Below are 17,177 nucleotides of genomic sequence, written 5' to 3'. Positions count from 1 at the left end.
ACTTGCAATACTCACACACAGCAGAGTTATATTATAGCTTAACTCCAGATAACTGATTAGTTACAAATTAATTAATTCATACTATTTTTAGTAAGCGCATCCTTAGTGTGTACATAATAGGCTGTGCTAAAAAAAAAACATGTACAGTAGAAGAAATTATTTACTACCCGGTAAAATGTCATTTAACACTCATAATGCTTAATTATAACTATTATGGTGACAGTTAACTGCACGATGTTCTTTTCTAAGTGGGAAACGAATTTAATTCTTTGTACTTTAAAGCATTTAAAATCGTTTAAATCTCATTACCTCAGGAAGCACAATCGAGTAACAATAAAAACGTCGAAGTGTTCCAATGTTACATAAATCGGTGTACATGTTTTATCGTTAGATCGCTAATAAAAGTTATGCAGAGCACGCGACGCGACAGAAGCCAACAATGGCTAACAATATATTTTAATGGGCATTTATTAAGTTGGCCGTATAATATCTGTGGTAGCGCGGCGGGAGGCTCAGATTATCTGCATCGTGCGCGCGCTACGAGATGGGTATCGTAACTACTAACACACACTTTTAAATAAATTCACGGACAAAATAGGAATCCAAAATGATTAGAGACAAAAATTAAATGCAAACAGATGAAAAAATAAATTTGAACTTACATTCTTAAAAGCATATATATCTTTTATAAAAAAATACTTCTATGCATAAGACATAGAACTTGGTTTTAATTATTTAAATAAATTGCCTAATGAATTCTACGTAGATGCTCAAAGTTGGTATAACTAAAATATTTTCCTTACACCTCACCAATTCCCCCTAACCTTGTACATACATATAAATAGGTTAAGAAAATAAAAGTGATCTTATAATTTCATTTTTTTTTAATTCAATTTTTTTAATAAAGTTTGGTCACCCTGTTCCGTAGCATTCGGTACAATTCGGATGGTATCAAGCACGATGACAATACTGTATCAAATGCGATCACGTCTGCTCGTGTTCTTCTGACTTATCGTCTTCATTGCTTACTGCATCTATTTAGAAAGGCTTATTGTAATGAAGATTGTAAAGTATTGACAGTTACGTAATATTCATTATAAGTAGGAACGGTTGGTTTTCAATTAGATCTCAATAAATAATTTTTAATGACGCGGTAGCTTTCAAAAATTTCATCGGCTTAATTTTTTTTAGCTTATGTTACTATAGACAAGTACTACTATTATAGACAAGTTAATATAATAATAAACATTTTGTTAAATTAAACAAGCGTGGTATGGATTTCATTATTTATTGAATAGTAACTTAAAATACACGCATTAAAAAATATAGTGTGCTTTATGGTTGCAAATACGACCAAAAGACAAATTGTTGCCAGCATAGGAATTTTTTTTTTCTATTTTAAATGTCAATACTAAAACAAAATTTATGAGAATTAAATAAAAACAATTTAATAATTTATGTATCTCTTTAAGATTAAAGAAAGTCAGAAGAGTGTTCGTACCAAAGAGTAATATAGCATTAGAGTAGCATCATCGCAAAAATATGTATAAGATTTGTATAGCGTAAATTATAACGAAAAATCTCATACCTAACCTAACTTTCTCGAAAATTTTCGTGCTAGGCCCCAAGATTAGTGACTATTTAAAACGTTTCGTTGTCTGTTTGAATTAAGAATCATTTATATCACTATAAAGTTAGGACTATTGAATCTTAGGTACGTGATTCAAGAGCACGCCCTAACCGGCCGGAGGACCCGTGGGCAGTATAACTCAAGGGCACAAAAGCTAATCCATGATATATTGGAACTATTTTAATTTACACTGTGTCCTTTACTATTGTGATTCGAAAGTTATACGATTCGTAATTTGCTTGAATTAATTTTATGCTTTCAGTTTTATTAGTCGTTTGTTATAAAATGTGTCGGTAAAAGATGAACAATATTTCATATTTATAATGATTACATGGAAACATTCCGATAAGTGAAAATTCGTTAAATTAATTAATAACGGCTTAACTCACGTATGATTTTCCGGTGACGGCACCGACTAGTTTCGGACCCGTCGGCGGTCCATCTTCAGGGCGAGTGTTTATTTTGAAGACTTCGTGGTCACGTCGCGTCTCGCACTGAATTCTTAATTAATTTATTGTTATGTCTCACGTAAGTTTAAGCAATTTAATTAGTTACATGTTGTTTTTTCTAACTGTTGTAATAATTTTCATATTAATTAAATGTGAGTTAAATATTTAAGTAGTTTTATTTATGCTTACCTATTTCTTAATACCAATGTTACTTATACTTAATTGTATAAAATTGTTAACACGCTCAGTGCCGATTTGACTTTAGTACATTAAAATTGTATTGGCATTAAACGTGTTAATGTTCATCTAGGTATAAAATCCATCGTAATATTAATGAAGGTGGGTATGTAAAGCGTAACTAAACTGAACTTTACGCAGTAAACAGGCTACAATTTGCTTGCGCTCTGTGCTTAGTGCTCACCCTATCTGGTCTCCACTTCCTTAGAGAAGATCGCCTGCGGGTGCGACCTTTATTATAAGGTGTGACTACAGTGTTGGAAAAAGCGTGTCGCTTTCTAATTTATGATTAAACATGTTAAAAAGCTGCCGTTCATGATGATTTCAATTGATTAAAAATACTTCACTAACGAGTAGTTATTGTACTAGCTCTCTTTAATATGGTTTAAAAAATAGAAAGTGGACATACATCTTAGATAAATAGAAACAGTTCCATCAGCTTTCCCATATTGACATACAACTTAAAATTTGCCTTGTTAACAAACCTGGTACTGGTAACAACCATGTCCCATCTAAATAAATAAATTAAAAGAAAAAAAAAACTTGTAAAGAAAAAGTTTTTATTACTTTCTTGTTAATTAAAAGAAGTAAATATTAAAAAAAAAAGACAAATTTTTCGTCAAGACGATTCAAACGAGCCCAAACTCGATGAGTTTGTTTCGTTCATTTACCTTCCAGCTCCAGCATCAGATCAGCACCATGTCATGATAATATTGATTTGTCACGCGATTTACATAAGTGTACAAAATATCACCTCAATCAGTAACTGGAAAGTAAATTAGCAAAATTTGATGACAAACTTTAGGATAAGTAAAATTAAGTAAAAGCAAAAAAAAAAAGGTCAACGAAAAAAGAAAAACCTCTCTTTCTATCCCTATTTATTGAAGTAGGATGTAAGATTTGTATAAAAATTAATTTATTTATTTTGTCCGCTATCTTATGCAATGTATACGAAGTCTTAAGCTTATTACCACTCGTTCTCAACATCGCTGTAGCGACGCGGTCGCGGTCGACACCTGACGATTTGCCACCAACGGCACAGACTTGATTGCGGTTGAGTTTTTACAAACCGAATACAATTTGCGGTTGATTTTACTTAACAAGCGTAATTCTGCTTTGTTGTATATCTGAGCTACATATAGAGGATTTGTTATTTAATTTTTTTTGGGTAAACACAGATACGATACTAGCTAAAAAAATATACGTTTAATAGAAGCTATAGCCATTTAAATAACCTGGAAATTGTTGTGTGAGGAAAAAGAGTACATCAAAGATGAAGAAAGGGCAGTAATTTGGTATTTCAAAAAAGTTATCATATCATTCGATTATGAACCTATTCGTCATTGATGTAAGATTCATTTTCTTTTGTACAGTATATTTCCGCGGGATTTAGACGCGAGTCCGTTTCATAGAATTAGATTTGCGGCGATACATTAATTGGTGAGATGCAAGCTTCGATTCCTTAGATTACGTTAGTGTACCGTTGAAATTGCTTGTCTCGTTACCGGACCTAATACATTCTGCGGCCATTGCTATAAAGTTGCTATCACTGACACTCGTTAAGTCAAATTTTATAACACTAAAGACTGGTTGTGTTTATATCTGATATGAGATAGCTTACAATAAGAATTAATACAATGTAGAAAACTACAGACATCCTGTTATTCAATTTCTTGAATCTAATGATATTAATAAAATAAAGTTTTTTTTTTTTTCAGTAAGGAATAAGAAAGCAACGTAGTACAGGTGATTTTTAATAAAACACAAAAATAGTCAGAAGTGTGTCGAAACACGATTACCTATAACAAACACGTTGGCTATGTAAATATAAGATAATTTAGAAGATTAATAGTGTTCCCCTTATTTATTTATTTCCTTATTTTCTATATACTCGTAATATATAATAACAAAACATATTATATTAAAAATAATGCACCACTGGCTGCGGAATTCTATAACTCAAGCTACCAGTGATCAGGGCTACAGAGTTAGGAAACTTCTCACTATGCGCGCGGTTTCTAAAATAACTGCCTTTTGTGTCGGGCCCTTAACCCAACTGTTTAGCAAGAGCTCGAAAGATCCAACAACTTTTTGTTCTATCTTCCCACAATAGGTTATCGAGTTATGACTGATAATTGGGTCACTCGCTAAGCCAAATACAAGACAATGTTACGCTGATTCATTCATGCATTGCTGTCTGCTTGGCTTGTAGCTTTGACTTGTAGCTTGGCTTGTAGCTCTGGCTTGTAACTCTAGCTTGTACCTCTGACTTGTAGCTTCGTTTGACCTGTCAAAGTGGATTCTAGCTCAGAGAGCGGCGGGTAATAAGACAATAAAGCAATGTACGTAGCGGTGCAATGTATCAGTGCAGAGAGCATTCCCTTTGTGATGCCGCGCACTACTCGATAGACTGTTTATGAAGTATTAGGTAAGGAATAGAATTGACCAGACATGAAAAATATTTTATTTGTGTGATAAGTAATAACAAGGATATTGAATTATTATAATCCTTGTAAGTTTTTAGCCGACTTCAAAAAGAAGGAGGTTATCAATTCGACTGATTTTTTTTTATGTGTGTTATGTATATCTATGAGCGATATCTTAAAGCCTTATATGTTGTTCCCTGAAAGAGAAATTTTAAAATGTTTGTAAGCACAGCTCCGAATATTTCGATGTACATTGAAGAAACTATTATTAAAAAAAATTAAATATTTTTTACGCCACATCGTGGTAAACATGTACTTTTTCAAAATTTGCTATATTGATTTTATCTAACTTTAAAATTATAAAAGCGAATGTTTAGTTTAGATGGATGGATAGATGGATGTTTGTTTGAAGGTATCTCCAGAACGGCACAACAGATCTTGATGAAACTTGGCACAGATATAGAGCATAGTCTGGATTTTTCCACATACTTAATAATTCTACTTACGTACTTAAAGTTTTTTTTAATTCCGCGCGGACGAGTTTAAAATCAAACGGAAAATTCAAAACAAATTCAGCTGTTTAATTTTAACAGTCTTTACTTAATGATATTCAAATAAAATTAACAATTAAGCAATCATGTTAAATATAGAGGCAGGCAAATGCGTTGCCTTTAAACGTTTTCATTCAGATGTCTTGGAGTCTTAAAGACAACATCACTGATTTCGTCCTGCGCTATCATTGTATATCTCTATACACGCACCACAATTAAATTATCATAGTGCAGTCACTGCACGCGACCGTTGAGTTATTGAGACGGGATCGATACTGTGTTCCTAATGGAAAATGTCTAACTTGCAATTTTTATTTTATAACAAAAAAAAATTGTTCAATAAAAAATTAATTTGAAAACTGTAGATATTTTATGCAAAGTTTAATTACTTTGATAAAAATAGAATACATTAAAACGTTTAGAAAAGGAGATTTGAACAAATATATAGTAACATAATTAAAACTTTGTTATCTTTTTAATACCTTATTGTTAAGTAAATGTTTCCAAGTAGTTTTTAGGAAGGAAAGTACCTAACTAATTGTCTTAGAAAATTCTCTTACTCAATAGAGTAATTTAACAACAAAACATATTTTTTGTGTAATATTTAAGTTACGTACTTTTTACGTCCGCATCCGCGTTGGGTGGCTAACGTCAATTACGAGAGTTATTGCAAGGACAGATCGTGAGCCGCGGCTATGTCCACAGAATGTATGTAAGGTGCACGTCGATAGATACATTGAAGCGCGCTTGAATGCAGACCAGATTATAGCCAAGCAATTTAGATATTAACTGTAAACCACCAGCTATAGTTAAAATGATCAAAGTCGCCTGCGCTACTGTTGAGATTCATTTGTTTCAGGAACATTGGCGATTTTTGTGTACAACTAAAGTTCGAGAAGAATCAAAGGTCTAATGAAGGTTAAAGGTACAATGGTGTTTTTTTTTGTTAGTAATAAGTGTGGTTAAAAAGTAATAATATAATGTAACAAAATAAAGAAATATATAAATACGCAACGGTGCATATGTAAGTTGCTTATTATAAATAATTAAGCATCTAACTCATTATTTCTATGTCAATTTTGTAAGACATTTCTACATTGCATGCTATGAAAATGACTGTTTGAAATGTAAAAAGACGTTAATTATTATATCCATCATTTAATTTTCCAACGTCAATGTAATTTTCTGTTGAGACGACGATAATAACAACTCAATATACTGGTATTGTTCTTTCACACAAGGGCAGAACACACAGAACCGTACAGTACTTCTTCTGTTTTAACGCACACTCACCAACTTACGGTACTGTGGTGTCTCGACGTTGTCGTTTCAAACATACAAGTACTGCCCAGTTCGACTTTGGTCTGACTGTTCTGCCTTCGTGGAAAATATTTGGCAAAGGTCATAGCAACGCCCATCATACACGCATCATTGTAACTTTCCCGCGCAAAACCAACATGGCGGCTCCGTTTAAATTAGCTCGCAAGACTTCATTATAATTTATTTTTGTACCTGTTGTAATATACCTGTTGATATTTTTGAGTAATTGTTTACTACGATCGCCAATTAATGTAACTAGTTTAAACTTTCAAGACTTTCTTCTACAAATATGCGTATAAACATACAAAAAAAAAAAACCAATGAAAAACTTATATGTGTTGTTTTGTATTAATTTTCGAAGTGTGTGCAATTTTTGAGTAATTACTTTAATGGCGATGGCGATAAAAATTAACGGAAACTTTTTTTTATCATTTTTAATTTTTGAAAAGGTTATGATGATAAAATGTGAATGTTGTGTTATTTAACTTTTGGGATGTTATTAAAACTCCATTGATGCATTTAATTACTTGTTATTTTTGAATAAATATTCTACATGATATATATATATATATATATATATATATATATAATGATAGTAATATCTAGTAATATCAGTATAATTTTACAAAGAAATTACCCACAGAAGTAAGTTATGAGCAACTTTGTAGTTGTATCTATTTAAACTTCGTGTCTCATAAAATACACTCGTCGCATAATCGTTTATGTCTTTTATATGAACAAGTTACCTCTACGAAGGACGATATTAAGACATTATAAAAATGTTCTTTATACTGCGTTTTAAATAAGTATGTGAATAAACTGGCGTCATATTATGACGTCATATCTCTCAAACAGAAAAAAATCCGTTTCATTAAATTAGAGAAAGTACAAAATAATAATTTTACTATTCTAAATGCGAATGTTTAGATCAATGAGTGAATGGATAGATGTTTGGTACAACGTATCTCGCTGAAATTTGGCATAGATGTAGAACATAGAATTGAAGAACACATAGGCTACTAATTAAGGTTTTTTTTTATTCCGCGCGGAGGAAAGCCAAGTTACTTTTAATTTAAAGAATCTTTATCAGCTTGAGATTAATGATGCGCGTTCATTCGTATTTAAAATACTTTGTAAGTACTAGTGGTTGTATATTGGTCGAAATTCAACTATAATTGTTAATGAAAGTTTTTTTTTATTTTCGATAAAAAGATTAGCTCTGTGCACTTCTTCACATTAAGCTTATCTGTGTCAATTGTCATCCGTTAACACATTTTATTTAAAAATTCAAAATCTACTAGTCTTCTACTTATTTAAAAAAAAAACAAAAAAATGGGACCCATCTGCAAGCACTTCCTTTCGATTAAAATATTTTTTATCAAAATCGGACCACCAGGGGCGGAGTTTCGCGGTAACACACATAAAAAAAAACAGTCGAATTGATAACCTCCTTCTTTTTGAAGTCGGCTAAAAGAAGGTATAAAGTTTTACTTCATGTATTAATGTATTAAGTGCCATATATCCAACTGGTAACTGCTACAGGTACTGATGATGATGTCGACAATCAATTAAACATTGTTTTCTGATATTATTGGAAACATAAGCTTACTTATTATATCATTTCAGTTGGAGTCTATCTCGTCGCTTTGGTCAGTCGACGTTATCTCAAACTTTATTGTTATAACTAAACGCGGTGCGATGTCGAAACGACTACATTTTGCATCTTTATTATGTTCCAGAATCGACGATCTCTGTTCCCTTTGTTTAAATGATAACGTTGTTTGTTATTTTATTACCTGACTTATGTATTTTAACATCAAGTTTTATGTTAAGAATGATTTTATTGTTTTTATGTTATTAAATGTTTCATAAAAAAATTAGGAAGCTGTTATGGACTTGGAATTATAAATAGAAACTTTTATTAGAAACTGTTAGATCACACGTAAGAAAATTACAAATAGATGGAAGGATAAGAGTTGCGTTAATTAGTAACAGCGCCATCTAGAGGTTTTTTGCCATACATTTTAGTTGTCCAACAGAATTGTAGTCAGACAATCTGGTACGAAATTATATGAATTATGGCATCTTCGTGTCGTTTTAAAAAACAAACTTTTAAAATAGCTAGTTAAATAAACTGTTATGTTGTTGGAGGTCAAATTGTTAGAAATATATTGCAGTGACGGCAGTTGAAAGTGAGCATTCAATCTGAGATAAACGTTTAGCGCTGCCTATGATTGCCTGCCTTCAATTCCGGAGCTAACAATTTGAGACTATAAAACAGAAGGTTGTACCCATCAGATTGTTACTAAGATTACGTACTTAAACAGTTCTGATCGAACAGGACTTTGATTCTCAAAGTGGTCCAGGTGAACCTCCCAGGGTCTGTGGAAAACTCAAAGGCATATACGATGGTAAGAAATAATAAAAGCTAAAGAAAAAATCTAACGGTATTCAGGGGATAAGGGGTTTACGGGACGGCGCACGAAAGCGAAAGCGTGCCCGTGGTCCTGTCCCGATGTGTTGGTGGAACAGAGAGGTTTAGGTTATGCTTCCAATAAAAAAAGGGGGGGGGGAGAGGTTTAATGACACCAGTAACATTTAAAATAGGCGTCTACAAGAAAAAGTTTGGGAATCTCTGGATACAACAATATTACAAAAGGAATTAGAATTGAGTTGTCTATGGAATTAAAGTTTACTATATTAGCAAATAAAATGATGATTGTTTGTTTACGATAACTTAACGTAAGAGTTTTTAATCATAACAGAACGTAAATTCTCAAAAAAATGAGTTCAATCTTAATTTACAATACAACATAATGCAGCATTTATAAACACACCCTTTTCTGTACAAATTCTGCTACATAAAAAAATTGAAATTAAAATAATGAAAACGAAAGTAAGGACAGTGTGTATAAGTGTATAAATACAAGTGTCGATCGTGGAAACCCACTCGATGATATACGTGAGAACTAGTAAGGATGCGAACATAACATATCGCTAGCCTGTCCGCTTCATTGAATCGTCAGCGTGTCGGACGTCGCAATAAGCGCCTCGCTAATTTATACTCTCATTGTTTTCCATCACGAATACCATTCATACAACTTCCATTCAATATACGTTATACAGTGGCGATGCTTGCATCGTAAATGTATTTTACTAGATGACGGTTTAATTCACTTTTTATATTTATTTATATTTATAGTTTGTAATTTTTAATATTCGCAATGATGCAAATCAATAGCAATTATCTAAACTAATCTTGGTATTAAATGATTGATTGACTCTTTAAGGTAACGTAGAACTTTGTTAAAATGACATGATGATTATGGTTTATCAATTTACTAGTTCGTTATTCCTAATACAACTTTTTTATGACTTAAATGTAGTCTTAAGTAGAATCGTTCCTATTACTCCTTTTCAGATTCCGTGCTTTCGATTATCATGTTAAATAATATAAGCAATGTTAGTTGCAAATTTTATTTCCAACCAATAAGTTAATAAAAATTTACATGCAATTAAAATAAAAACATATAATCGAACCAAGATAAACGAGAGTCTTAGGTACTGTAATATTTTTCTCGCTATAGAGGTCACCCGTCGAGACTAAACAATTAGCTTACGCTTATAAAGGTTTCTCGCTTATCCAGGTTTGACTGTAAACAAAAAAAACATGATATTAAAATGTATTTATCTAACTGAACAACCGATACTCGTAATATCCAAATATACTGGCATTGCTGAGAAACTTTTGGATTTCGTTTTCCTCTTTTTATCTTCCGGAAGAAATTTCCAAATAATTAAATCCTCATCAGAAGTCGCTGAAGCTGAAATAAAAAAAACAATTTTCTTCAATGTTAAATATAACAATAGAGACGCTTTTTGGAACGAAGTTCCTTATCGCGCGTTGTGAAAGGGGGCTAGACGGAAAAAATTCTTACGAAAAGTTGTCAAGACACTTTTTGCTATAGTAAGGATGTTAACGACGAATGAGCGCTACTTCACCATGGCAACGACGTGACAATATATAACGAAAATTCATAGAAATAAAATGTACTTCTTGTGAAGACTTAAGTTTTTTATTCATAGAATACACATTGGTTCCTTCACTAATTAATTGAAAGGAACTTTGTTCCATCCGGGTGTCCCTTGACACCTCTCAAGTTTTTGTACTTATATGAATGTAATTAATTCAAACTTAATTTAAATTCTAAATACCTAGCAATGTCCCATCAGGATTGAAGATCATATACCGGACTCGATCTGGAAACTTCCTGCCTTCACCCCAGTGGTCCACTGCTTTGTCGTGGTCACTCAACACTACCAGTTGTGAATTTCCGTTTGCCACTACAAAAAATACTTCTAGTTCTAATTACGAAAACGTGATGTTTTTAAGGAAGACGCCACACGAACGGCGCCGCAGATATGCCACTATTTAGGGCGCGGTAAGAATTTGCCAGATGTTGATAATAGTGAGGATATGTGTATTAATTAAGAAGTATCTTTGAAATATATCTATAAAGTATGTATTTAAAATAAATAAAATATGTTACCATTAGGATTGTATAAGCTCACAACGAGTTCTCCACTTTTATGATTAAATCTCATGGTGTCGAGGTAATAGTTTTTGTCGCTGAGGTCATACTCTGCGATCTTGCCGGCGGGTACGTCCCACATTACGATCCGTGCGTGGATGTCTTTGGTAACAGTCCCAACGCCTAACAGAGCGCTGCGCCACGGATGCCAGTTTAGTGCCTGGAAATGAAATGACTTGGTAACACATAGGTATATATATATATATATATATATATATACTAGCTGTAGCCCACGAATCCGTCCGCGCGCATTTAATAAGCTTATATGACACGTTCGTAGATTTACCATAGCAGCGCCATCTTTTGATTACTTACTCAATCCAGTCGAAAGGTATCGACATCTGTTAGAATCATTTGGAGTTAACAGATAATTGTGACTGTCAAATAATAACAGACAAATAATTAGCAATAAATTAAAATTGCGACTATAATTTGAGATTTAAACTATCCTATCTCTCAAGTTGGATCGAACTGCACATGGTGTGCGAATTTTATTATAATCGGTTAAGTGGTTTAGGAGTCCATTGAGGACAAACATTGTGACACGAGATTTATATATATTAAGATATATATATATATATTGATATGTGATTATATGTGTTTATAGAATGGACGGCCGATGGGGCCGCAAAGTACTAGAATGGCGGCCACGTATAGGACGACACAGCGTGGGCAGGCCTCCCGCAAGATGGACCGATGATCTGGTCAAGGTTGCGGGAGTATCATGGATGCGGATTGCACAGGACCGATCATTGTGGCGATCTTTGGGGGAGGCCTATGCCCAGCAGTGGGCGTTACGAGGTTGAAATTATGATGATGATGTTTCGCTGTAGTATTTATCACATTGAAATCAGAATAGAATATAAATTATGATACAGTTGTGTTGGTATGCTTTTTGTACTTCACTAATCAATTAGTCTATGTCTACAAATAAAAGTAGTAAGACAATAAATATGTGTGCGTGTTAGAAAATGTTAATTTACTTTAACAGTCCAATTAGGAGACACTAGTGTGGAGTATAATTCGAACGAAGGCCAGCATAAAAGGTATGTATCATCGTGAAGGATTGACGTCACGGCTAGGAATCGAGCGTCGGGGGATATTCGAAGTAGTGATATCGCAACTTTAGCTATTCTTCTCTCTGCCATGGGTCTGTTATCGATGGTGAAGGATCTTATTCTTCCCTCTGAGCAGCCCCTGGAAACGTAAGCAATGGATGAAATTACATATTTACTGTGTAACCACAATCGTAAAGGTCACGTGATAGTGGAAGACAGTCGGCAGAGAATATCCTATGCTAAAGATTTTAGTCAGTTCGGGTCTGATATAATTCATACTTGGTTTAGCAACGAAACAGATTAAACGTTTAACCTACTTTTTTCGTATTAAACGTGCGAGATTAAAAAACAAAACTTGTATACTTGCATAACATAAGAATTTCCTGTTGGACTCCATTCAAAAGCTGTTATAGCGCAGTTATAGTCTTTCCCTAAAAATAAATCACAGTTGCAGTAACTGTTGTTTATGCATTTCGAAAGTTCGTTATCGTGAATTTCAGCTCGTCTGCCAGTTGTTCCTAGCTGAAAGTAATGAAAAGGATTATATGAATACACAAGAAAGATAATGGTGATATAAATAACGTTAAAGTTGTTATATATTTTGTGCTTCTTTCTATTACACAGTGGGTAATAAGTATAATCTAGTATAAACTTTAATTTGTTTCATAATTTTATAGATTACTAGCTTTTACCCGCGACTCCGTCCGCGCGGAATAAAAAATAGAAAACGGGGTAAAAATTATCCTATGTCCGTTTCCGGGTTCTAAGCTACCTGCCCACCAATTTTCAGTCAAATCGATTTAGCCGTTCTTGTGTTATAAATAGTGTAACTAACACGACTTTCTTTTATATATATAAGACTAGCTTTTACCCGCGACTCCGTCCGCGCGGAATAAAAAATAGAAAACAGGGTAAAAATTATCCTATGTCCGTTTCCTGGTCCTAAGCTACCTGCCCACCAATTTTCAGTTAAATCGATTCAGCCGTTCTTGAGTTATAAATAGTGTAACTAACACGACTTTCTTATATATATATAGATATGACGTACGTATACTTAATTAAAAATATCTAAAGTGTATTTATTTTTGTTCGCTTGTGCGTTTTCATACTTTCTGTTCAGTCTATAACTTACCGCGAGATATTCAGCTCTGGGATGGAACTTGCAACACATCGTTTGATTGGACGTTGTCGAATGCTGTATGATGTCCTGAGTTTTCCAGCTCCATTTGTGGTAAATATGTCCCAGGGCTGCCACTAGCACATTATCGCTGCCCCAATCAAGAAGTTCTGGAACTAAAATTATCACGAAAAATTTTATATTATTTAAATCTAAAATTACTTAATTTTATACTACGTTTGAGTGTATTACATTTCTAATGGTAAAATAATTTTAGTAATGTAAAAAAAGGGTTAGTGAAATAAATACTTGCGATGCGTTGATTTAAGAATTTTTTTTTTTCATACTTTATGCACGTACAAACGCAAAATTCCGTTAAAGGAATTATTGTTATAAATCATGTGTATTTTGTATACAAAATTATCTGATATGCAACAGGTGCTGTAGGCTATTAAATTAATGTACACATTAGTTCGCAGCGGGAACTTTAATCTTGAAATTCTTAATGTCAATTCGAAGTGTAGTTTGTTTGTCCGATGTTTTCGTAACATACGTTATCGAATGTTAATATATTTATCAAAGACTAGATATCGTAAGCAATTAGTAGATGTTGCCACACTTATTTACATGAAGGTCGTAATTAATAACATCCATTTCTAGAAAATGTCCATAAATTTTCATCGTCATATCTCAATAAGTATGTATAAAAAACACTTGAGAGGTGTCAAGGGACACCCGGATGGAACGAAGTTCCTTTCGATTAATTAGTGAAGGAACCAATGTTTATTCTATGAATAAAAAACTTAAGTCTTCACAAGAAGTATATTTTATTTCTATGAATTTTCGTTATATATTGTCACGTCGTTGCCATGGTGAAGTAGCGCTCATTCGTCGTTAACATACTTACTATAGCAAAAAGTGTCGTGACAACTTTTCGTAAGAATTTTTTCCGTCTAGCCCCCTTTCACAACGCGCGATAAGGAACTTCGTTCCAATAATGTTCAAGAAAAATAAATGCGGCACAGGGGTTTAAGCACTTGACTTGTAATCCTGGTCCTGGATTCGAATTCCGTCATGTTGGTACATGTAAATTCCGCAATATATTTTTCGATTTATGTACACATTTATCCGACGTTCTTACTGCAGTGAAAACATCATTACGCAGCCTGCACATATCTGTGAAGAAATTCAGAGATAAGTGTGAAGTCAACCAACCCGCACTGGACCAACGTGGTTGACTATGACCTCGTCACATGTGCCCCTCAGTGGGGACCTATAATGAGCTGATAATGAAATGAAAAAACCGTTCATATCGTTCATTCATATATCGTTTAGCCGATCGCTCCTTTACGCTTGTTTACAGCTGGCTCCTTTGCACTCATATGAATAGTTATAAATAGTAGGGATAACAAATTAGTTTGTTTATAATCAAATTCTCTTGCGAAATATTATAGATTTAGCCAACATTTTGTTACGTTACTTACAGTCAGCCTCACCGTAGCGAGGCAGGTCTAGGATGCTGTCAGCCGGAGCCAGATATTTCCTCTGTCGAGGCACGCACGGCCATGCTGGGATCATTTGCTCTTCATATTTGTTTAAATCATCAAATCCTAACACGCCGTAGAGAAGAACTGCGTGCTTCTTTTGTTGCAAGTATTTGCTGTCCTGTAAATAAACATACGTGGCATTTAATAAATATAATTCCTAAATAATAGTTAATTTAAAATAACAAAACTAAGAGCATAAATATTCTGCTTCAGAAAGTTCGCCATTCACGGAAAGCAGTTTGCTGACGCTGTTAAAGTTGTTATTGGGTACATCACGCTGACTGCCAAAAGTTGTCCTTGTGTATTTCACCCTAGAACAACACTGCACTGAACTCTAAGCACTACATATTATCATCCCTTACATTATCTTTGACAAAAGAGAGACAGCAATATATTTTATTACAAGAGATATGCAGTTAGAACACACAGTAACTTACGACAATGGAACCTTTTGAAACTAATGTTATTAGTCAAATTCAGAGGATGTTCATAAGGTAGGTTAACCCCTTTAGAGCCAGATTACTTGATATATACCTATAAATACATTGTGATACTTTACCCATAGATCGCAGCTTTCTGTAGGACATGGCCACGAGAAGCGCCTGCGCTTTTCCTCAACAGCTTCGCGTGCTGGTACGAACCTATCACTCTGCCGCCGCCTCGTGTTACACTGTAATAAATATGCATTTAAACAATTTTGCAGAGTTTTGTTTTTGTAATCACATTTATATTCTTAAGACATAACCTATAAAATATTACAATCAAAACTTAATTGAAGATAATATCTGCAACAATGTTATATAAAACTAGGTGATACCCGCGACTCCGTGCGCTTTGAATTAAAAATCTTTTTTAGTAGCCTATGTGGTTTTCCAGATTATGTTCTACATCTACGCAAAAATTTCAGTGACATCCGTTTAGCAGTTCTGGAGATACCTAGTTACATATGTACATCCATCCATCCATCTAAACATTCGCATTTATAATCTATATATATAAAAGAAAGTTGTGTTAGTTACACTATTTATAACTCAAAAACGGCTGAATCGATTTGACTGAAAATTGGTGGGCACGTAGCTTAGAACCAGGAAAAGGACATAGGATAATTTTTACCCCGTTTTCTATTTTTTTATTCCGCGCGGACGGAGTCGCGGGTAAAAGCTAGTATTAAATAAGAAGTAATATTGATAAGTTTTAAAGTCATTATTGACATAGCTAAATTATGTTTTGTGATTTTTTCATTGTTTATACGTTGAAATTATCAAATTATTTTTCAGTTATAATTATGTCCTAAGACCTATATACCGGGTAATACTGGGTGTTAATTTTAAACTGTGCTACTCCAATAAATAAAAAAGAACATGTACGTTGATAAGAAATAAGTTCATTATTTTACATGAGTCAAAACACACTCGTCATTGAAAATGTTTAACACTTACAGATTTTTTATCAAAAACATATCTGTCCATAATAATGTAATATCACCGAACACTGTACACTATTATTATTGGCTAAATAACAAAATGAGCGCTCGTCAACAAATACGAAGATTAATTAATAAACTACCCTCAACTTAATCCGGTTAATTTAGGTTAGATTTCAAAACGTTTCGTTATATTTTTAACTATCGATTTAAATTTTTATTCATACTTCAGGGGAGTACAAATAATTCGAGCTTACGAATTATTCCTTCCGAATTTAATGAAATTCAAACGATATTCGTACATGTCTAATAACTAATGGTTGTCGGATGTGTATCTCTTAAACTCAACGAGAAATATCGCAAAAATTTGGTATTGATTTTAGAATCTTAAAATTTTCGAATTATTCGATTAAAATTTTCATTCGAATAATAATATTCGATTCGAACGATTTTCGCACACTTCTATTAACCAATACTTAGTATGAAATATACATATAAATATTCTGACTTGTTTTTTGAGCTTTTGTTGCACCTTGAGGCACGATTAGTTAATAGTGTTGTCTGTTTTACATACTCAAACTTGCGGATAGGACGATTTCATTAAAAATATATATGAAACTTGTTAAAGATTGTGTTACTATCTTTGAAGTAAGATATGACATGTAATTTTTGTAGCAAAATAAAAAAAATGTATCACTTAGCGTGGGTTTCTGAGATCAGACAAGACAGTGGTATATTCCACAACAACAATATTAGTTTGTTTGTTTGTCCCACCCTTATATGGTGGGGTGAATTTGACGGGGGATCGGACGCATAGGAAGAAGATA

At 33.3% G+C, this 17,177-nt stretch overlaps 1 protein-coding gene across 1 annotated transcript; it reads right to left on the bottom strand.

Annotated features, from left to right (window-relative positions):
• Positions 1-10,300: 10,300 nt before the first annotated feature.
• On the bottom strand, positions 10,301-15,578 carry LOC106718032 (protein cortex). The gene is made up of 8 exons (XM_045679824.1): positions 15,487-15,578; positions 14,865-15,045; positions 13,396-13,556; positions 12,631-12,785; positions 12,189-12,402; positions 11,164-11,365; positions 10,829-10,957; positions 10,301-10,437 (listed from the first exon to the last, which is right to left on the bottom strand). The coding sequence occupies exons 2-8, from the start codon at positions 14,956-14,958 to the stop codon at positions 10,301-10,303; spliced, it is 1,092 nt and encodes a 363-aa protein (XP_045535780.1). The 5' UTR covers positions 14,959-15,045; positions 15,487-15,578.
• Between the last annotated feature and the right edge of the window lie 1,599 nt (positions 15,579-17,177).

This window comes from Papilio machaon, chromosome 10 (assembly GCF_912999745.1).
Source record: "Papilio machaon chromosome 10, ilPapMach1.1, whole genome shotgun sequence".
Lineage (NCBI taxonomy): Eukaryota > Metazoa > Arthropoda > Insecta > Lepidoptera > Papilionidae > Papilio > Papilio machaon.
The sequence above is the reverse complement of the archived record's forward strand: the minus strand, read 5'-3'. Positions and strand labels throughout refer to the sequence as shown.